Genomic DNA, 22,773 nt, shown 5'->3' with positions numbered 1-22,773 from the left:
GGAGCAGGAGAGGGGGGCCCCCTCCCACACGTTCCCGTCGTCGGTAGCGGCGGAGACTATCGCTTCTGCTCCCCTCAGCCTGGATGCCGAGTAAGGGAAAGGTGGCCCCCACTCGGCTCCATAGCATTGGAGGGCAGAAGCAAAGTAAAACGTCACTTCTGCCCAATGCTCTTAAAAGGGGAATTTTTTTTTGTAAAAATACTTTATTTTTTTTTATTGCATTGTAGTGTAAATATGAGATCCGAGGTCTTTTTGACCCCAGATCTCACATTAAGAGGTCCTGTCATGCTTTTTTTTTATTACAAGGGATGTTTACATTCCTTAAAATAGGAATAAAAGTGACCCAAATTATTTTTTTAACCACTTGCTGACCAGCCGCCATTATACTGCGGCAGGTCGGCACGATCCCACAAACCGTTGTAGCTGTAAGTCGACTCCTTTAAGTGGGATAGCAGGCGTGCGCGCCCGCTGCAGTGCATTGCTGCACTGTAAACACACAAATCCCTGTTCTGTGAGGAGAGGAGAGGCAGATTATGAGTTCCTAATAGCTAGGAACTAGAGCTGCACGATTCAGGCTAAAATGAGAATCACGATTTTTTTGCTTAGAATAAAAAGACCACAATTCTCTCACGATTCTTGTGACATAAAATCTTTCACATTATACAAAAAAAAAAAAAAAAAGGGCTAACTTTACTGGTAAAAATTATAATATATATATATATATATATATATATATTTTATATATTTATTTGGGGGTTCTAAGTCATTTTCTAGCAAAAAAAAAAAAGTGATTTTTAACTTGAAAAACAATGTCAGAAAAAGGTTTAGTGTTTAAGTGGTTAAACTTTTTTCACTTACAGACTATTCCATTGACAAATTGTTAATAAAGAATAAATAAAGAATGTTGTAATTCTTGGCAGACTGCCCAGTTCTTCTCTTCCTTTCTTTTGAGGGCTGTGGCTTTAGAAGAGCAGAGAGAATTCTTTGCATAGAAAGAATTGTGTAACACTTTAGTCAAGATCAGGATAACGATTGACGATTAAATTGTGCAGCTCTACTAAGAACCACGATCGGTCATCTCCTATAGTCAGTCCCCCCCCCCGTTAGAACAGTGTCAGGGAACATAGTTAACCCCTTGATCGCCCCCTAGTGTTAACCTCTTCCCTGCCAATGACATTTACTCAGTAATCAGTGCATTTTTTTAGCACTGATCGCTGTATAATTGTCAATGGTTTCAAAAATGTGTCAAAAGAGTCCGATGTGTCCGCCATAATGTCGCGGTCCCGATAAATAGCGCAGATCGCCATTACTAGTAAAAAAAAAAAAAAAAATAATAATAAAAATGCCATAAATCTATCCCCCATTTTGTAGACGCTATAACTTTTGCGCAAACAAATCAATATACGCTTATTGCGATTTTTATTACCAAAAATATGTAGAAGAATAAATATTGGCCTAAACTGAGGCAAAAAAATTAGCTTTTTAAAAAAAAAATAGAAATAAAAAAAATGGGGATATTTATCATAGCAAAAAGTACAAAATATTGCTTTATTTTCAAAATAGTCTCTCTTTTTTTGTTTATAGCACAAAAAATAAAAACCGCAGAGATGATCAAATACCGACAAAAGAAAGCTCTATTTGTGTGTGTTTGGGGGGGGGGGGGGGGGGAGTTTTGTTTGGGTACAGCGCCGCACGACCACAAATATGTAGAAGAATATATATTGGCCTAAACTTATGAATACATGTATTTTTTGGGAGATGCATTATAGCAAAAAAAAAAATTTTTTTTTTTATTTTAAATTGTCGCTCTGTTTATAGCGCAAAAAATAAAAATGTGATCAAATACCACCAAAAGAAAGCTCTATTTGTGTTTTAAAAAAAGGACGTCAATTTTGTTTGGGTTCAGCGTCGCACGATCGTGCAATTGTCAGTTAAAGTGACACAGTGCCGAATTGCAAAAAATGGCCTGGTCATTGCGCAGCCAAATCTCCAGGGCTGAAGTGGTTAACCACTTTGCATCCAGGCCAATTCTGACATTTCTCTCCTACATGTAAAATTCATCATTTTTTTTGCTAGGAAATTACATAGAACCCCCAAACATTATATTTTTTTTTTTAGCAAAGACCCTAGAGAATACAATGGCGGTCGTTGCAACTTTTTATCACAGTATTTACGCAGCAATTTTCCGAACATGTTTCATGCTTTTAAAAAAAAAAAAAACAAACATTAAAATTAGCCCAATTTTTTTGCATAATGTGAAAGATAAAGTTACGTCGAGTAAATAGATACCCAACATGTCACGCTTCAAAAATTGCACACGCTCATGGAATGGCGCCAAACTTCGGTACTTAAAAAGCCCCATAGGCGGCGCTTTAAAATTTTTTTACTGATTACAGGTTTTGAGTTACAGAGGAGGTCTAGGGCTAGAATTATTTCTCTCGCTCGAACGTTCGCGGCGATACCTCACATGTGTGGTTTGAACACTGTTTTCATATGTGGGCGGGGCTTACGCATGCGTTCGCTTCGTCCTAGAGGACGGGACAGGCTCTACATACTGCAATAGAGTTACGAGCTCGCCGCTCGTCGGAGATAGGAACATTACTGTTGATATCTATGTGAGTACCCTTGTTTTACCTAATAAAAGCATCTGTTTGAATAGTATTACACTATTGGGGCTCCCCGTGTTTTTTATCCCCCTGTATTACCGAGGGAACCTCCCCCCGTAACTAGGACCGCGAGGAGAGGTCTCTGCACCTGGGAGGACCCCCTTTGAAAGATTCTGGGCCATATGTGCTTGCTTCATTGCTCTAAGGAGGATCCTTTTAAAGACCCCTGGTTATATGCGCTTGCCCTGTTGCCTTCAGGTAAGGGGCCATCTCTTACATGAGTGTGTTTACACGAAGTTGAGCACCGTGTGATTTACATCAAGCACCACGGAGCGACTGTTGCATGTTAGGACGCTATCACTATTTTTTAAAAAAAAGGACTTATTTTATTGTCACATCTGGTGCATGTTAAATTATCCAAGTCACATCGTTTATTAATATTGCCTGCTATAGTTCCGGACAATCCCTGAACATTGCACTGGTTTACACTTATTTATTTACTTATTCCCTTTATATATTTTTTTTTTTTTTTCCACCTTGCACCTGGTCACTTTGTGTGCTAATCTGATTGTTACTCAATTTGGATCACATAGATTTGCTGTTACTATGTGATGATTGCGAACACCACTGTTTTTTTTTTTTTTTGCACATGATTACAGTTAAGGACTGATGATTTACTGTATGGCACTATTTTATGATGAGTGAATTTCTAGCGATTTTATCTTTCACATTTATTTGTGTTTAGCACCGCTAACGTTTATTTATTTATTTGTGCGATTTTTTATGATTAATGATAACACCTCCTTGCTGTTTACATCACCTTTTAATTATTTATTATCACTCTTAGCCTCTTAATAAGGGTGTCTAGGATTAGCGCAGCACCATTTAATATTTCTATGTCACTTTAAGGTTTGGTTTGCACCTGTATTCGGTGCATGCAGCTGGTCCTTAAGATTATTATTTGAATATATACCTGTTAGCGCGGGAATAATTCCTTTATTTTAAAGGCTGTGAATACTTGCGAGTTGTTCCGTTTTTTATTTTTAATAAATTTGCAAAGATTTCAAACAAACTTCTTTCACATTGTCCTTATTGGGTATTGTTCGTAGAATTTTGAGGGAAAATAATGAATTTAATCCATTTTGGAATAAGGCTGTAACATAAAAAAATGTGGAAAAATACAAAGGGCTGTAAATACTTTCCAGATGCACTGTCTGATGGAAGCAGCCAAGGGCTCAATCACCAGTGCAAACAATAATGGCGACAGGGGACGCCCTTGGTGAGGCAGGGGAGCAGAAAGATGAGATTATCTCTCACCGCCTGCCCCCATTACTTCTGTTCTCCCTCACTTGAAACCTACCACTCCAGGCCTGATTCTGAACAAATGCGCACACCTGCGCTGCCACCACTGCAGTGACAATCCACATCTGGTGGCAGGCGACGTGGCAAGTGACAATCCACATCTGGTGGCAGATTCTGCATTATGGTGAGTTGAACTGTTTCATTCTACTGTATATTACAATGTAATAATAGAAATAACACGCTTCAATCATTCTGATACCTGGTACATGACGGAGAGAAGCCACAAAGCCTTTCAAGGTTATCAAAATCAAACAGGAGAATCAACACTGGAACAATTACAAAATTACCCAGAATCAACAAACAAGAGGTTTACAAGGAGGGAACTTCGAAAAATCACATACCGGTATGAGAAGATGGAGAAATAGGGAAAAAAAAAAAGTGAAGAAAGGAGAGAGAAGGGTGAAGAAAGGAGAGAGAAGGGCAGAAAAAGGAAAGAAAGGAGGAAGGAGTTTTTTTTTTGTTTTTTTTAAATGCAACTGAACAGCAACTGACCAGTGTAAAGGGCTGCAAAAGGATGCATTTTTCTTCCGCTTTTTTTTTTTTTTTTTTTTTACTTTAGAACTGAACAAATCAAATCAGTGTTAAAGCAGCCTAAGGCTCCGTTCATACTTATGTGACTTGCCATGTGACTTTAGACACAGTCACAGACCACTGATTGCAAAGGAATACGTTCAAACCTATGCGACAAAGTCGCAGTGACTTTTAAAAAGGTTACTGCACTACTTTGATGCAACTTGAGTGCCAGAAAGCGTAAAGTCGAGCGACTTTGGAGTTGTGGTAGTGTGAACGTAGCCTTAGTGCTGGTTCATGCTGGAATGTGCACTGCATTCCTGTGCAATTCATTGCAATGCAATTTTCAGCACTACAGCCTACACCTGTGCGAGGGCCATGTTTACCTGCACAGGAATGCAGGATGTTCAATGCAGTCCCATTCATGTCATTTGGGACGCAGCAGTTGCAGTCACTGCTCCCAATTTGACATCTGTGTGGGTGCATGACCCCAAATGCAGACATTTTGCGCCTGTGTAAACAAGGCTATAATAACAAGGACAAGACAACTTGAGATGAATTCCACTATAGGTCCAATAGATAAAATATACACAGCGATTCCAGTATAGGATGAATCCTGGCACTCTTTCCAATCGGGTCCAGGTCAACATTTGGCCTCCCTAGAGTACCATCAAGGGCCTGGCTGGCAATTCCGTTTCAAAGACCGCTGACTTCTCACTCATTAGAAAAGCTTTTGTAGCGGACATTGCTCACTTCCACCTATGACTGTGTGGGATTTCAACCTGGTTCTTTTGCAATATAATAATGCAATATTTTAGTTTCTCCTCCAGTTCCCCTGCATATGCCCTAACATTATAGCCCCAGCCCTAACTCAACAGCCCCAACCCCTTTTTTTTTCTCTATCATAATTTTTTCTGAGCCCAACGCCCCTCCCTCCACCCACATTACTTTAAATTAGGGAACTTTGGCCCTCTACCATAAAACCTAGTTTGCTTGCCTCCATTCTTACCTTCTGGTGCCCATTTTATTTGTTTAAGAAGTTAAATGAAAAATCAGACTTCTAGATTGTCACAGATATAGAACGGTCATTCCCTTTTCAATTTCTTTATAAATCAAACAAAAGTGTGATGTGTATTTAACGGTCACTGCTCCACAGCCAACTATACAACCACCTAATAAGACACTGGGGTTCATTTTTAAACTGGCGTGTACAAAATATGGTGCAGCTCTCCACAGAAACCAGTCACCTTCCAGGTTTTATTGTCAAGGCTTCATTTAAAAAGCTGAGGTTAGAAGTCAATTGGCTACCATGCACAGCTGCACCAGATTTTGCACTCTTCAGTTTTAATAAATCAACCCCATTGTGTGATACGCATTCTAACTGCTGCTGTGAAAATTCCATTAGGCATCCTGTTTTATGTGACCTTGTTTATTTCTATGAATAAAGAAAATTTAAAAAATGACACTGGGTGATCTGGACAGGAACACATCTAGAACCCAGCAGACAAAGTGCACATTACAGGCAAGTCCAGCTTCATCTTCCTTGTAGGGTCTGGATACGGCCTCCAAGACAGCATCAAACACTAGAATTTCTGAAGATTGCAAAATGAGCTCTTTTGGCTGCAAACAAAAATCTTAACTAAGGAATACTATCTTGAACAAAAAAGTGGCTACTAAAGTGGGTATGCTTCTCTCTCAGAGAAGACATATGTTCTCCTATGTCACTATAGCAAGACGCTGAAGCATGATGGTAGAGGTTGAACTGGCTAACTATTTGGGTACAGCGTCGCACAATTGTCAGTTAAAGCAACGCAGAGCTGAATCGCAAAAGATGGCCTGGTCATGAAGGGGGGGGTAAAACTTCTGGAGCTGAAGTGGTTAATTGTGCAGCAAAAAGGTACATAGAAAACATTTTACCATCAAAAATTTCAAAGCACAAGAAATAGGTTGTAAAGGAGGGCCACTGCTCACTGTGTGAGCGTAACAGACTCTCTGAAACAGTAATACATGTCCCCTTCTAAGTCGAAAACTGATACAATTAGCAGGGAGCAAAAGCTTTGCAGACTTGATATATTTTACAGTAAACTTCAACTGGGCTTTTACTCACTGGCCTGGGTCACAAGCTATGAAGTCAAAGCAGACCAATTTTGTACAAGAAAAGAAAATTATCAACTAACCTTAATCTTCTACGTGGGTCTGTTGAACTGGGACCCCTCCGTCCAGCAGTGGAATAATCTGGCCCATCCATATAACCACCAAGGCTCCTACGATCATCTTCCAGTCCATAAGCATCCTCAGATGTATACCTGGCTGAAAGCAGGTCAGACTGGCTGCCTCCAAAACCAGCACCTCTGACTTGGGGTTGAGCGCCATAACCAGGACCCCTATAGGGCTCAACAGAATGGTAGCGATTGTTTGGTCTGGATAAGCTGCTGTAGCCAGGATGCTGTTGAGGTAAAACCATCTGCATTGGCTCTGTTCCAGGTCCTCGAAAATGGTAATTGCGGGGAACAGTGGTGTAGGTACCAACTCCACCACAAACGTCACGGTAAGGTCGATCCAATGTCTGAGAGTACCCCACAGAAGGTTTTAACTAGAACAAAGAATGTATGCTATGAAGAAACCTGGTTGTCATGGTCACAATAATCTAAAACTTGCACTGAGGCACTTACTGTGATGTCACTGTGTTGGGGTTCATCAGATATACTGTATGACAAGTAGGATGGGTCACCATCTGGTGGATAAGCCTCATCAACGGGATGACCGTGACTATCCATCCTGGCTGGGGAGTAAACAGGTGAAAGATCCTAATATAAAAAAAATAAAAAAAACACCCTAAGTACATACACAGTATTTAATGCCCATAAATCTACATGTTATACAAATTCTAAACTACTACTTATCTCACCTGAGAGGTGTGTATATCTGTATATTTTTTCCGCTGCCCCTCTTGGGGGTGAACAATCCTCCCGTTCTGAAAAGACAAATTTTAGTTTTGTTTTTGTTTTTAGGTATGACTCACTGGCACTACCACTTCAAGGGAAAGGACACACAAATAAAAAGTACAACTGATAATTAGGATTAGGATAATTTTCCTGTGAAACTTTATTAAACAGAAAGATTAAGGCAAAACTATGGGCAAAATCAAAAATGAAATCGGATATAGGCTGTCATTAGCATTACACATCAGTCTTTGTTTTTCCATGTGCCCCATAACAGTTTTACTGCCTATCGAGCCTGCCAGTAAGCCTGTTATTTTTTTAACATCCTTTAAAGTGGTTCTAAAGGCAGGTGTTTTTTTATCTTAATGCATTCTATGCATTAAGGCAAAAAAACCTTCAGGGTGCAGCCCACCCCTTATACTCACCTGAGCCCCCTCTGGATGCAGCAATAATGTACATGAGAGTAACTGAGGCGGGGCCGGGCCACAGCTCCGTGTCTGAATGGGCACAGGGAGCTGTGGCTAGGTTGCCCCAAAAGCAAACTGCTTGCTGTGGGGGCACTCAACAAGAGGGAGGGGCCAGGAGCACCAAAGCGGGACCCAAGAAGAGGAGGATCTGGGCTGTTCTGTGCAAAACCACTGCACAGGGCAGGCAAGTATAACGTTTATTTTAAATTTAAAAAAAAAAAAAAAAAAAAAAAAAAAAAAAACACAAACAACAACATGAGACTTCACAATCACTTTAAAACCTATATCCCAAAATAAAATAAAAAATATGTTGGTTAGGTTTAACTAGGTAAAAGGTTAAAAAGTGTTACCAGGAAATAGGCATTATAATGTTAACCACTAATGTAAATCTAACACAACCATTAGCCACAGCATAATAATGACATAGTTATGCTACTCCTTAAAGATACAGTGCAGCCACCCGTAAACCTAGTACACATGGGCCGAATGTCAGGCGGCATCGGGGTGTTAAATAGAAACGGGCCAACATTCATGTTTACTGGAGTCGGGGAGGCTTCCGTCGAAGAGGCATAATCGAAAAAAGTCTGCCGACCGGCTCCTAATCAGCACTGAGTGGGAAGGGGCATCCCCCTGTCAGAACACAATAGCACAGCAGGGGAGATCGCGGTACTAACATTGGATAGTTAGTACAGCGGCACCTCCTGAGCTGTCAGGTTTTTTTTTTTCCCTTCAGCCATGCTGGGTGTGTACAGGTGGTCTCCGGGTTACAAACATTTAACTTACATATGACTCATACTTAGACGGAAGGAGACAAGAGGAAGCCTGCCCCTAGGAAATGAAATTCACTCCTGTAAGAGTTATCATGGGAAAAAGGTGTCTCCACTGAAGCTTCATCACCAATCCTCGTTTCCACAACAACCCAAAATTTTCAAAATCCAATTGTCACTGGGACAGAAAGCGAGGTGAAATCTTCTGAACAGGGGCACAGACAGCAAAACAAATGTTACAGGGGTGTTAACCCTTCCCTATGCTATCAAAAAATAAACTTTTTTTTGGCTGGAGCTATACTTCAAAAAAAAATTAAAAAAAATTAAAAATGTACTTGTTCCGACTTGCATACAAACCTACCCTATCTTGTTTGTAACCTGGGGACTGCCTGTGCTTGGCTTCAGACAGAAGGTTTGTTACTGCCCGAATCACCAGATGAAAAATAAAGAAAAAAAAATTAATAATAATAATAATAATAATAAATTATAGCTGCGATATCTAAGGACTGAAAATATTTCATTTTTGTTCTTAAACTTAAATACACAAACTTTGATTTTACTTTTGCAAAAGGAAAATGTTTCAGATATTGCAAGGGATTGCAAACTTAAAAGGATAATTCTAGGCAGGTATAAAATATATTCTTGCAGCTCCATCATCATTAATAGAGCTTTTTTTTAAAAAAAAAGTGTTACTAAACCCAGGACCCTGCATTCACTAGATCTGGTCTCCCACAGAACATGGAAATGCAATTATTTTAGTAAATATAAACATAAAAAAATAACATAAAAATACAACTTGACAGTGTCAAGTTAAAACTTGCAGGAGGAGTTTTCATTCTACTCTGACTGTCCTATGAGGCTGCATGACTCCTAACCCTCTGTCTGGACAGTGCTGATTGGCCATGTGCTGATCACATGCACCATCCCAAGAAGAAGAAAAAAGAAACTCCAGCAATACACGGAGAGTGCCTCCAAGGCTTTAGTTCTATCGGGAGATGGATTGGGGGCGGTGGAAGGGGAGGATCAGAGAAGACAAGATTCAAACAGCTTTTTTAAACAATGTGGAGGATTCACCCCTTAGGTTCCACAGGGAGTATAACAAGCATGCTTTACTGCATATACAGACACATTTAATTGTTGTGGGTTTAGTAACACCAACGAAACCAAGAGAAGTACCTGAATTTGACCTGGTATGGGCCTCTTGAAGTTCCTGTCCAGCAGAGGTCACATTTGGGAGGAAGGAGCAGAACAAGGAACCAGTTTGTGCTTAAGGGGGGGCAATATTCAACTTAATGTAAATCCTTTCCTTGCAGGGTGGATAAAAATCCGAATTTTTTTTTTACTCTGATTTTTTTTTTGTTCAAAAATCTGTTTTGTTTTTTTTTAAATCAAATTTATTTATCCACCTCAATACAGGGCACTTACACTCCCTTCCTGCCCAGACCAATTTTCAGCGCTCTCGCAGTTTGAATGACAATTACTCAGTCATGCAACAACTGTACACATGAAAATTGTGTCCTGTTTTTCACACAAATAGAGCTTTCTTTTGGTGGTATTTAATCACTAGTGGGTTTTTTATTTTTTTGTGCTATAAATAAAAAAAAGACCGTGAATTTTGTGAAAAAGAAAATGCCTTTTTCTTTGTTTCTGTCATAAAACTTTGCTAATTAGTAATTTTTCTTCATAAATTTTGGCCAAAATGTATACTGCTACATATCTTTGGTAAAAATAACCCAAATTAGTGTATATTATTTGGTCTTTGTGAAAGTTAGTGCCGGTTCACATAGGGGCGACTTGTCAGGCGACCTAGTCGCCTGACAAGTCGCCTCCCGTTCTGTGCTACGGAACCGTTCTAATAGGAGCGACGCAAGTCGCTCCGACTTAGAAAAAGGTTCCTGTACTACTTTGGGGGCGACTTGGGGCGACTTACATAGACTTCTGTACAGAAGTCGTTTTGCAAGTCGCCTCGGAAGTCGTTTGCAGGTCGCCTCGCTGAGGCGACCTGCAAGTCGTGCCGCCCCTGTGTGAACCGGCACTTAGAGTGTCTACAAACTATGGTGCCAATCACTGAAAATTGAGCACATCTGATCAGGCCTTCAGTACATCAGGTGAATCTCATTTCTTGAAACACTAAGGCTGGGTTCACACTGGTCCGACAAACGCTCCGACATTGGGAGCTCATGTCGCATGACGTGTGAAATTTAATGTTTCCCTATGGGAGCCGTCCTAATTGGTCCGACACAAGTCGTTCCGACTTTAGAAATGCTCCCTGTACTACTTTGGTCCGACTTTGATCCTACTTCAGTCTATTGACTATCATTGAAGTCGGATCAAAGTCGGATTGCCGTCTTGCATGATCCGACTTTGGCACGCGACTTGTGCTCAGATGTTCTTGAGGGGGAACTCCGCGCCAAATTTTAAATAAAAAACCGGCATGGGTTCCCCCTCCAAGAGCATACCAGGCCCTTGGGTCTGGTATGGACCTTGAGGGGAACCCCCTACGCCGATAAAAACGGCGTGGGGGTCCCCCCCAATCCATACCAGACCCTTATCCGAGCACGCAGCCCGGCCGGACAGGAATGGGGGTGGGGACGAGCGAGCGCCCCCCCCCCCCTCCTGAGCCGTACCAGGCCGCATGCCCTCAACATGGGGGGTTGGTGCTTTGGGGGAGGGGGCGCGCTGCGGCCCCCCACCCCAAAGCACCTTGTCCCCATGTTGATGAGGACAAGGGCCTCTTCCCGACAACCCTGGCCGTTGGTTGTCGGGGTCTGCGGGCGGGGGGCTTATCGGAATCCGGGAGCCCCCTTTAATAAGGGAGCCCCCAGATCCCGGCCCCCCACCCTATGTGAATGAGTATGGTGTACAGCGTACCCCTACCCATTCACCTAGGAAAAAAGTGTCAATTTAAAAAAAAAACACTACACAGATTTTTAAAGCATTTTATTAGACAGCTCCGGGGGTCTTCTTCCGACTTCGGGGGTCTCTCCGGTTCTTCTCCACGCTCTCCGGATCTTCTGCCGGGCTCCTCCGCTCTCTTCTGCTCTTTTGCCGCTCTTTTGCTAAAGCGGAGGAGCCCGGTCTTCAATCTTCTGCCTTCTGCCTTCTGCCCTCTTCTCCTGATGTTGACACGACGCTCTCTGGGGCTAGAATGCTCTCTGTGCGCTCTGCTCTGACTTATATAGGCGGTGACCCCGCCCCCTTATGCCGTCACAGTCCCTGGGCATGCTGGGACTGTGACGTTTTAGGGGGCGTGGTCATCGGGTGATGACCACGCCCCCTAAAACGTCACAGTCCCAGCATGCCCAGGGACTGTGACGGCATAAGGGGGCGGGGTCACCGCCTATATAAGTCAGAGCAGAGCGCACAGAGAGCATTCTAGCCCCAGAGAGCGTCGTGTCAACATCAGGAGAAGAGGGCAGAAGGCAGAAGGCAGAAGGCAGAAGGCAGAAGATTGAAGACCGGGCTCCTCCGCTTTAGCAAAAGAGCGGCAAAAGAGCAGAAGAGAGCGGAGGAGCCCGGCAGAAGATCCGGAGAGCGTGGAGAAGAACCGGAGAGACCCCCGAAGTCGGAAGAAGACCCCCGGAGCTGTCTAATAAAATGCTTTAAAAATCTGTGTAGTGTTTTTTTTTTAAATTGACACTTTTTTCCTAGGTGAATGGGTAGGGGTACGCTGTACCCCATACTCATTCACATAGGGTGGGGGGCCGGGATCTGGGGGCTCCCTTATTAAAGGGGGCTCCCGGATTCCGATAAGCCCCCCGCCCGCAGACCCCGACAACCAACGGCCAGGGTTGTCGGGAAGAGGCCCTTGTCCTCATCGACATGGGGACAAGGTGCTTTGGGGTGGGGGGGCCGCAGCGCGCCCCCCTCCCCCAAGGCACCACCCCCCATGTTGAGGGCATGCGGCCTGGTACGGTTCAGGAGGGGGGGGGGCGCTCGCTCGTCCCCACCCCCATTCCTGTCCGGCCGGGCTGCGTGCTCGGATAAGGGTCTGGTATGGATTGGGGGCGACCCCCCACGCCGTTTTTTCGGCGTAGGGGGTTCCCCTCAAGGTCCATACCAGACCCAAGGGCCTGGTATGCCCCTGGAGGGGGAACCCATGCCGGTTTTTTATTTAAAATTTGGCGCGGAGTTCCCCCCTAAAGATTCATACCAAACACAGTGCCGGCATTGGCGGGGATCCAAGTCGGATCCCCGTTCATTGAAAGTCGGACACATGCCGGCTTCATGTCGCAGGGCAAAGTCGGATCCAAAGTAGGACGGCTGTCGTGTCGCACCAGTGTGAACCCAGCCTTAGGCTCCATTCACACAGGGGCAACTTTGGAGCCGACTTCAAGTCGCCCTTGGTCACCTCAAGTCGCGCTACATGAAAGTGAAATGGATCAGTCTTAATGCACACTACTGCAGTCGCTCCAGCTTCAGAAAAGGTTCCTGTACTACTTCAATCCGACTTCTAGGTGACTTGTACCCATTGATTTCAATGGAAGTTGCCTCCAAGTCTGATCACCGTTCATGCTGAGGCAACTTTACAGGAAGCAGAAAGGAAACAGAAAGTAATTTACTCCACTAAACAGCCAGCCCCCTCCTTCTCACGCACGGCTGATAAGCTCTGATTGGCCACTTGTAAAGTTCCCTGTCCTGGAGGCGACTTCAAGTTGTGTTGTAAGTTGTCCCAAGTCGCGCTGTGATTCATACTCAAGTCGTGTCCAAGTTGCCTCCCAAAGTCGTGCTGGAAGTTATGTTGCCCCTGTGTGAATGGGTTCTGACTCCTTTCACACTGCCAGGGTTTTCAGGCGCTGCAGCACTAAAAATAGCGCCTGTATACCGCCTAAAAAAAAAGCGGCTCCATTCACTCCAGTGTGAAAGTCTGAGGGCTTTCATAATGTAGCGGTGCGCTGGCAGGGCGTCACAAAAAGTTCTGCCAGCAGCTTCTTTGGAGCGGTGAACTCACCGTCCTTCACCGCTGCTCTCCATTGAAATCAATGGGGCAGCGCTGCGATACCAGCAGCATTTTGCGGGCGGATTTAACCCTTTTTGGGGCGCTAGCGCCGTTAAAACGACGGTAATCAGCGCTAAAAATAGCGTTGTTTTACCGCCGACGCCCCCCCGCGGCTTGGTGTGAAAGCCGGCTAACAAGTCAGGAATGTACAAATATCCCCCAAATGACCTCTTTTTAGAAAGTAGACATTCCAAGGTATAGCATGGTGAGTTTAAGTTGTAATTTTTTCCCACAATTCTTTGCAAAATTTAACAAAAAAAATGTCAAATTATCAGGTTATTTCTCACACACAGCATATGCATACAACAAATTACACCCCAAAATACATTCTGCTATTCTTCCAAAGAATGGCGATACCACATGTGTGAGACTTACACAGCCTGGCCACATACAAAGGACCAACATTGAAGTAGCACCTTCAGGCGTTTTACGAGCATAAATGACACATCTCATTTCTCAACCACCTTTTACACTTTTGAAGGCCCTGGAGCACCAGGACAATGGAATTGCCCACAAAATGACCCCATTTTGTGAAAGGATCACAGCCGATCAAGTGGTAAACAGCTGCCGGCCAATGGCTGTTTACCAGCGTCAGTGACGAGCAGTGTTCCCGGGAACACGCCGCCACCAACGTACACGGGCAGCGCACTCGAGATTAAGATATATTAATAATTTAATTTATTCAGCATGAAATGGAGCTTAGTTATGTAGCATGAGGCTGTACATTTTGCAATATTTACATTTTTGGTAAACTCATTCAATGAATCCAAGCTCTGCAAACAGATAACCTACACTGCATTGATGCATTCACACAATTTCACAGTAACCATGAGATAAAACAAAGTTCAGGAATATTCCTTTATCCCATTGTTTTGCAAATCTATATACACTAAAAACTGATTGAAGAGAAATGCATCTGTACCAGGCTCTAAGTGAGAGGAGGAAGGGCAAGCAGTAAAAATGAAATGAAAGATTCTAACTACCAGCAAGAATGAGTCCTTACATTTAAAAGGGGACCTGTCATTTCAGATGTATCATGGCAGCGCCTGTCAGCAGGCATCCACTCACCTGCTGCCGCCACGTCCCTCACCTTGTTGTGTCACTGCATCATCACCAGCTGTACCATTAAAGTCAATGGGACTATCGGTGAGTCAACAGCGGGTCAGGGGAGGAACTGCTGTGGGACAGAGATGACAGCTGCTCTTTAGAAATTATGATTTAAAATCGAGATGATTTAAAGCAAGCCTTTTTACTAGTGATTTACATAGACTTGATTTAAATCAAATCCACCCTGTTTTCCTGGATTGCTTTAGGGGACATAGTGTTATGAGGCTGCAGCCTTTAGAAGATTGGCAAATAAAGCTGCATTAACAATCCAGTATAGTCCCCCCCACCCCCCAATCATGTCTCAGTTTCGTAGCAAGCAGTAGGAGTAACACTTAAAGCAGAGTTCCACCCAAAAATGGAACTTCCGCTTTAAGCGAAGGTGACCCCCCGATATGCCACATTAGGCATGTCATTTTTTTGGGGGGGGGGGGGCGGATACCCTCTTTTTAGAGGCACCCAGCTCCCACTTCCTCCCGGGGCTCTGCGGCGCCAGAAGGAAGTTCACCTCTCCCCCTTCCCTCCTTGCAATCTTCTGGGACACGTCACAGGTCCCAGAAGATTGCACAGCCAACCACAGCGTGGCTCGCACGTGCGCAGTGTGTGCCCGCACCCACAATCAGAATGCCGGTGCCGCGGAGGAGGGAGAGGAGCTGGGCTTTGTTTGCCCGCATCGCTGGACCGTGGGACAGGTGAGGGTCTGCTTAAAACAGTCAGCAGCTACACCTTTTGTAGCTGCTGATTTTTATATAGGTGGAACTCCACTTTAAAAAGTGAGAGGTGGGAATGAACTTCAAGAAAAGTATTTTGCAGAAAGTCAAAAATGATGTTCATTAGGGACACAGATGTTATATTTAGAGACATAGTAAGATCACAGAGCTGCATGAAGAACTTTACAGCCAAAGCTGGCATCAGATGAGGTCTAAGCACTCATCTGGTAAAACTGAAAATGTGCTGGCAGCTTTCCAATTCTGAGAAACAAACTCCTTATTCTAAAAGTCCATGAAGCACTAACCACTCTGGTGGAATGGGCCTTGAGAGGGAAATGTGGAATACTATCCTTTAATGCTAACTTCACATTTAGTAAAAGGTTACACCTGTATTCAGGGTGTAACATGTTAACATGCTAAAAATGCAGCAGTCCTACCCCCCAATCCCCCACTGTAACAGGTGGCTATTTGAAAACTGCTCATCTGTGTGGGGCCAGCCCACACAGCTGTGTCTCACAGCTATCTGTGAATTAATGAACTATAAATCTCGTCTGCCACCACGGCTTGTAGTTCTCAATGAACTATGAGGGCGCTGGTGAGAAGGAGGTACAGGCACACAGCTGTACTGAGAGAGTGCAGGAGCCTGACACCACACCCGCGATCTGTTGACCGTGGGTGCCAATGTTCTTCAGGTTCCTAAAAAAAAAAAAAAAAAAAAAATTGAATGCAGATTTTTTAACCTGCAGAAAAACGTGCATTTTAAATGTTTTTGTTTAACCACTTGGACCGTCGACACCGTCATTATACGGCAGCTGTTTGAAGGGGATTATCGTTGTTGTGGCAGCAGCTAGCTACCATAACCCCAGTATCCTCTTCAACAGCAGACGGTCCGCTTTCAAATAAGTGGTCTCTGCAGCTGATTCGCCACGAGATCACTTTTATTGGGGGCGGGAGAGGGCCCCCCCCCCCTCCTCCCGCCCCGATCGTCTCCGCCACTTACTGGAGCTGTCGGTAGCAGCAGAGACAATCACGTCCACTACCCTGACAGGCCTGGAGCCGAGTGAGGGAAAGATGGCCCCCACTCCCCTCCATAACATTGGAGGGCGGAAGCGACATCAAACGTCACATTTTTTATTGCATTTTAGTGCAAATGTTAGATCTGAAGTCTTTCTGGAGATCCTGTCATGCTTTTTTTTCTATTACAAGGGATGTTTACATTCCTTGTAATAGGAATAAAAGTGACCCAAATTTTATTTTTTAAAAGGACAGTGTAAAAACAAAAAATAAAGTAAAATAAGGAAAAAAAAAAAAAATTATATATATATATATATATATATTTATATTTATATTTAAAGCGCTCCGTTAACCTCGCGTGAAGAATATGAAAACAGTGTTTAACCACTTGCCTACCAGGCCAATTCTGACATTTCTCTCCTACGTGTAAAAATCATATTTTTTTTGCTAGAAAATTACATAGAACCCCCAAACATTATATATGTTTTTTTTAGCAGAGACCCTAGAGAATACAATGGCGGTCATTGCAACTTTTTATCTAGCACGGTATTTGCGCAGCAATTTTTCGAATGCGTTTTTTTGGGCTTTAAAAAAAAAAAAAAAAAAACAAGAAAGTTAGCCCAATGTTTTTGCATAATGTGAAAGATGAAGTTACGCCGAGTAAATAGACGCCCAACATGTCACGCTTCAAAATTGCACACGCTCGTGGAATGGCGCCAAACTTCGCTATTTAAAAATCCCCTTAGGCGATGCTTTAAAAATTTTTACTGGTTACAGGTTTTGAGTTACAGAGGAGGTCTAGGGCCAAAATTATTGCGCTTGCTCTAACGTTCGCGGCGACACCTCACATGTGTGTTTTGAACACCGTTTTCATATGTGGGCGGGACTTATGTATGTGTTCGCTTCTGCGTGCGAGCTCACGGGGACAGGGGCGCTTTAAAAAATTTATTTTTTTTATTGTTAATTTTCCTTTTTTTATTTTAGCGTGACACTTTTTCCAAAAAAAAATTTTTGGATCACTTTTGTTTCTATTACAAGGAATGTAAACATCCCTTGTAATAGGAATAAGCATGACAGGTGCTCTTTACAGTGAGATGTGGGGTCAATAAGACCCCACATCTCACCTCTAGGCTTAGAAGCCTGAAATCAAAAAAAAAAAAAAAACCTCTTCCCAGCCGAAGCAGTGCCATTTTTTTGAATACAGAGGCCGGGCGTGACGTCGTGACTTCATAACATCGTGCCCAGCCTCCGAACGATCATAGAGACTCCGGCGACCATCTGGTCCGCTGGAAATCTCTATGCTAAACATCCGGGGCTGGCGGATCCTGTGACCGACTCACCGATCGTAGCGGTGAGTCGGTACAAGCACCAAACGTCGGCGGGGGGGGGGGGGGTTGGGCCGCTATGATCATTCAGCCGCTATGATCATTCTTATGGTGCGCAGATTCACTGGCTCTAAAAGACGATATCTGGATGATGTCTGTGGCTACAGGCATCACTCAGATATCCCCGCTCAAAGCCGAGGATGTCATTTGGCGTACGGCGGGTGGGAAGCGGTTAAACCACACATGTGAGGTATCGCCGCGATCGTTAGAGCAAGAGCAATAATTCTTAAACCTCCTCTAACTCAAAACTGGTAACCTGTAGAAGTTTTTAAACGTCACCTAAGGAGATTTTTAAGGGTTAAAGTTTGTCGCCATTCCACGAGCAGTCACAATTTTGAAGCGTGACATGTTGGGTATCAATTTACTTGGTGTAACATTATCTTTCACAAAATAATTGTTTTTTACGGTTTTATTTAATTCAAAAGTGTATTTTAAAAAAGTGCGCTTGTAAGACCTCTGTGCAAATACGGCCTGACAGACAAAGTAGTGCAACAACTGCCATTTTATTCTCTAGAGTGTCTGAAAAAATGGGGGTTTTAAGTAATTTTTTTGCTAGAAAAAGGATTTTAACTTGTAAACACCAAGTCTGAAAAATAGGCCCAGTCCTTAACTAGTTAAGTAAATTATCCATTAGGTCTGTTAAGTTTTTCACACAAACCCTGCCCTCAGCTAATTTTTCCTATTTTTTTGTGTATTTTCAAGCCTCTGAGCTTTCTCTTGCTTTTTCGGGCACTTAGCTTTAGGGCTCGTGCACACTACATCTCAAAGAAGCTGCTCCTATGGGCATTTTAGCTTTTTTTGAGCTCACTTTTTCTGCATGGAAACTCTTCTCCAAGTTAGCCAATGTGTCTATGCACACTATGGCTTTTTGCAGGAGTTTACAGGCCTATGTTCTTAGGGGCATGAAAAAAAAAAAAAAAAAAAAAAAAAAAACATCTAACTCGTATTCTGCCTGTAAGAGCATATGCCTGTAAACTCCTGAAAAATCCATTAGTGTGCATGGACACATTGGCTAACATTAAGGGAAGTTTACAGGCAGAAAAAAAAAAAAATCTCAAAAGAAAACCTCTTTTACAGAATTTTTGGCAGCGAATCAAGACCAAGTCGGTTAATTACAAGCTGGGATGCTTTGTAAGCAGTCCTGCGGGGAGAGTTTATAGGCCGGGTTAGTGGAGTTAAACGCAACACGCACAGTTTACATGCCAAACAGGTGCAACAATTGTAGCAAGTGTTGACAACCCTACAGACTCTACTAGGGGGTCTTGGTTGTCTGCTCAGGATACTTTTAATTGTGTGGTATCTTTCATAAACGTATAAAAAGCGATTCTTCTTTAAATTGGCTTTCTACGAGGAAGGTGAACAAACTGGGAGGCTACATGCCAAAAAATCGCCAGAACACAGAACTCGGGGAGCTCTATTGGTGCATTACGAGATGCGGATGGTAGGTTGGCCAATACACCAGATTCTAGAATGATAGTACTGGTCTCCTACTCCACTCTATCAAAGCAGGCTTCTACAGCCAAAGATATCCTGACGTATTTGAGCAGTATCCGCTTACTGGTACGGTCTACCGAAAACAGGAAAATGCTTGATACTCTGATTACCATGGAGGAGTTGCACCAGGTAACTGTTGCATTCCCAAACTGTAAGGCACCAGGAGATGACGGTAGAGGTATACAAAATGTATTGGGAACAGATCTTGCCTTACCCGTTAAAGGTGTTGAACGCTGCCAGACAACAGGGTATTTTACCTTTATCTGACAAAAGATAATACAACTCTTTTACTGAAGCCAGGTAAAAGACCCCACGGACACGGGTTACTTCAAAGTGACATTTTAGCAAAGGTACTGGCACTACACCTTAAGCCATTTCTATAATTATCCACTCAGATCAAGCCAGCTTTATGGCCCAAAAGTTCAAGACTGTCAATTTACGCAGATTGTTACCCAACATGCAGACCAGAGCAGACAACATGGGCAGAGGGGCATTGCTGTCCCTGGATGCAGCCAAGGCCTTCGATAGTGTGGAATGGCCCTTTCTTTGGGCTGCCCTATCTAAATTTGGCTTTGGCCCTGTTTTTAGGTCATGGGTCAAATTACTGTACAGTCATCCAGTGGCGGCTATTTGGCTGGTAGGATCTCTCCTACGTTCCATCGGGGCAGGGGCACTCGCCAAGGGCGTCCCCTGTCGCCATTATTGTTTGCACTGATGATACAGTGCATCTGGAAAGTATTCACAGCCCTTTGTATTTTTCCACATTTTGTTATGTTACAGCCTTATTCCAAAATGGATTACATTCATTATTTTCCCCAAAATTCTACAAACAATACCCAATAAGGACAATGTGAAAAGAAGTTTGTTTGAAATCTTTGCAAAGTTATTAAAAATAACAGACAGAACTACTCACAAGTACATACATACTGTAAGTATTCACAGCCTTTGCTCAATACTTTGTTGAAGCACCTTTGGCACCAATTACAGCCTCAAGTCTTTTGGAGTACGATTGCTGCTACAAGCTTAGCACACCCATTTTTGGGCAGGTCCTCCCATTCTTCTCTGCAGGACTTCTCAAGCTCCATCATGTTGGATGGGGAGCGTCGGTGCACAACCATTTTCAGATTTCTCCAGAGATGTTGTATTGGGTTTAAGTCTGGACCCTGCTTGCGCCACTCAAGGACATTCAGAGTTGACCCATAGCCATTCCTATGTTATCTTGGCTATGTGCTTAGGATCGTTCTCTTGTTGGAAGAGGAACCTTTGCTCCAGTCTGAGGTCCAGAGCGCTCTGCAGCAGGTTTTCCATCAATGATGTCTTTCTACATTGCTGCATTCATCTTTCCCTTGATCCTGACTAGTCTCCCTGTTCCTGACGCTGAAAATCATCCCCTCGGCATAATGCTGCCACCATCATGCTTCACTGTATAGTATTGCCCAGGTGATGAGCAGTCCCTGGTTTCCTCCAGACATGACGCTTGCCATACACGCCAAAGCGTTCAATCTTTGTTTCATCAGATCGGAGAATTTTGTTTCTCATGGTCAGAGTCCTTCAGATGCCTTTTACTGAGGAGTGGCTTCCATCTGGCCACTCTACCATACAGGCCTGATTGGTGGAGTGCTGCAGAGATGGTTGTTCTTTTGGAAGGTTCTCCTCTCTCCACAGAGAAATACTGGAGCTCTGTCAGAGTGACCATCGGCTTCTCGGTCACCTCCCTGACTAAGGCCATTCTCCCCCGATCACTCAGTTTGGCCCGGCGGCCCACTCTAGGAAGAGTCCTGGTGGTTCCAAACTTCTTCCAGTCACCGATGATGGGGGCCACTGTGCTCTTTGGGACCTTCAATGCTGCAGAAAGTTTTCTGTACCTTTGCCTAGATCTGTCTCGGAGGTCTACAGACAATTCCTTGGACTTCATGGCTTGGTTTGTGCTCTGACATGCACTGTTAACTGTGGGACCTCATATAGACAGGTATGTGCCTTTCCAAATCATGTTCAATCAACTGAATTTAACAGTCAAGGATGATCAGTGGAAACAGGATGCACCTGAGCTCAATTTTGAGCGTCATGGTAAAGGCTGCAAATACTTATGTACATGGGATTTTTTAATTTACAACAAATTTGCAAAGATTAAATCAATTGAGTATCAACACATAGTGGTACTGTGGATACATATAGAATATTAAGTGCAACTTCCCAAAATAATTGTTGAATAGAAAAATATCTAAGGGCTTGGACTTTATAGGCACGATAACCAAAGTTGTATAGTTAAAAACTGAAATTTATTCAATATACAAAATATTGTTTAAAAACAAGGAAAGAAAAAAGGAAACAAATACAGAAATCAGTTCATAAAAGTACAGTATTATATACTCCATACATAGCTCAATGTTGTATAGGCAGATCATATAAGAATGGGATACCAATCATTCCACCATAATATTACTTTGTTGTCAAGGAAGAACTATGTAGTTGGTAGAAATGGGTGTCTAGAGCTCACTCAACATGTTTCACGCCATAGTGCTTCTTCAGGAGAATGAAACAGATTTACATGATCATAGTAGTGGAATGAACGAAAACAGATAGGAAGGACAGGAGAGGGGCGGTAAGAAGTTTTCTGTGTATCCTTAAAATGGAAAATATACTGCTAGAATCATCTAGCAAAGCATGTTGGCGATGAGACGGCTATGCAAAAATGGAAAAAATATGCCAGTAACCAAATTAGGCCAGTATCTATGTATAAAGGAAACAGCGGTCACAGTCACTTGTATGTGGTTTCGGATGATGATTCAACATCCCAAATAGTTATCTGTGATGCAGGACCTACTGTTGATAAAGCAGCTTTATATCTCAGTCGCTCTCTACCCGAGCGGCTGTTTGTTGTTTTCGGTCACTCATCTACACTATGGATCAACAGTAGATCCTGCATCACAGATAACTATTTGGGATGCTGAATCATCATCCAAAACCACATACAAGTGACTGTGACCGCTGTTTCCTTTATACATAGATACTGGCCCAATTTGGTTACCGGCATATTTTTTCCTTTTTTGCCATTTTTCCATTTTAAGGATACACAGAAAACTTACCGCCCCTCTCCTGTCCTTCCTATCTGTTTTCGTTCATTCCACTACTATGATCATGTAAATCTGTTTCATGCTCCTGAAGAAGCACTATGGCGTGTAACATGTTGAGCGAGCTCTAGACACCCATTTCTACCAACTACATAGTTCCTCCTTGACAACAAAGTAATCTTATGGTGGAATGATTGGCATCCTATTCTTATATGGTCTGCCTATACTACATTGAGCTATGTATGGAGTGTATAATTGTTACTGTATTTTTATGAACTCATTTCTGTACATGTTTCCTTTTTCTTTCCTTGTTTTTAAACAATATTTTGTATATAGAATAAA

General features: G+C 43.0%; 1 protein-coding gene across 5 annotated transcripts in view; it reads right to left on the bottom strand.

Moving 5' to 3' along the window:
- Positions 1 to 22,773, bottom strand: part of LOC141106305 (catenin delta-1-like) — a 403,119-nt gene that overhangs the window by 309,302 nt on the left and 71,044 nt on the right. For all 5 annotated transcript variants that reach the window (XM_073596969.1, XM_073596970.1, XM_073596971.1 and 2 more), the window contains 3 exons: positions 7,387 to 7,452; positions 7,151 to 7,285; positions 6,656 to 7,071 (listed from right to left, as the gene is read on the bottom strand). In XM_073596969.1, the coding sequence (XP_073453070.1) occupies positions 6,656 to 7,071; positions 7,151 to 7,285; positions 7,387 to 7,452 (617 nt within the window). The remainder of the gene's footprint in view (positions 1 to 6,655; positions 7,072 to 7,150; positions 7,286 to 7,386; positions 7,453 to 22,773) is intronic.

This window comes from Aquarana catesbeiana, linkage group LG08 (assembly GCF_042186555.1).
Source record: "Aquarana catesbeiana isolate 2022-GZ linkage group LG08, ASM4218655v1, whole genome shotgun sequence".
Lineage (NCBI taxonomy): Eukaryota > Metazoa > Chordata > Amphibia > Anura > Ranidae > Aquarana > Aquarana catesbeiana.
This window is presented reverse-complemented; position numbering and strand designations above follow the sequence as displayed.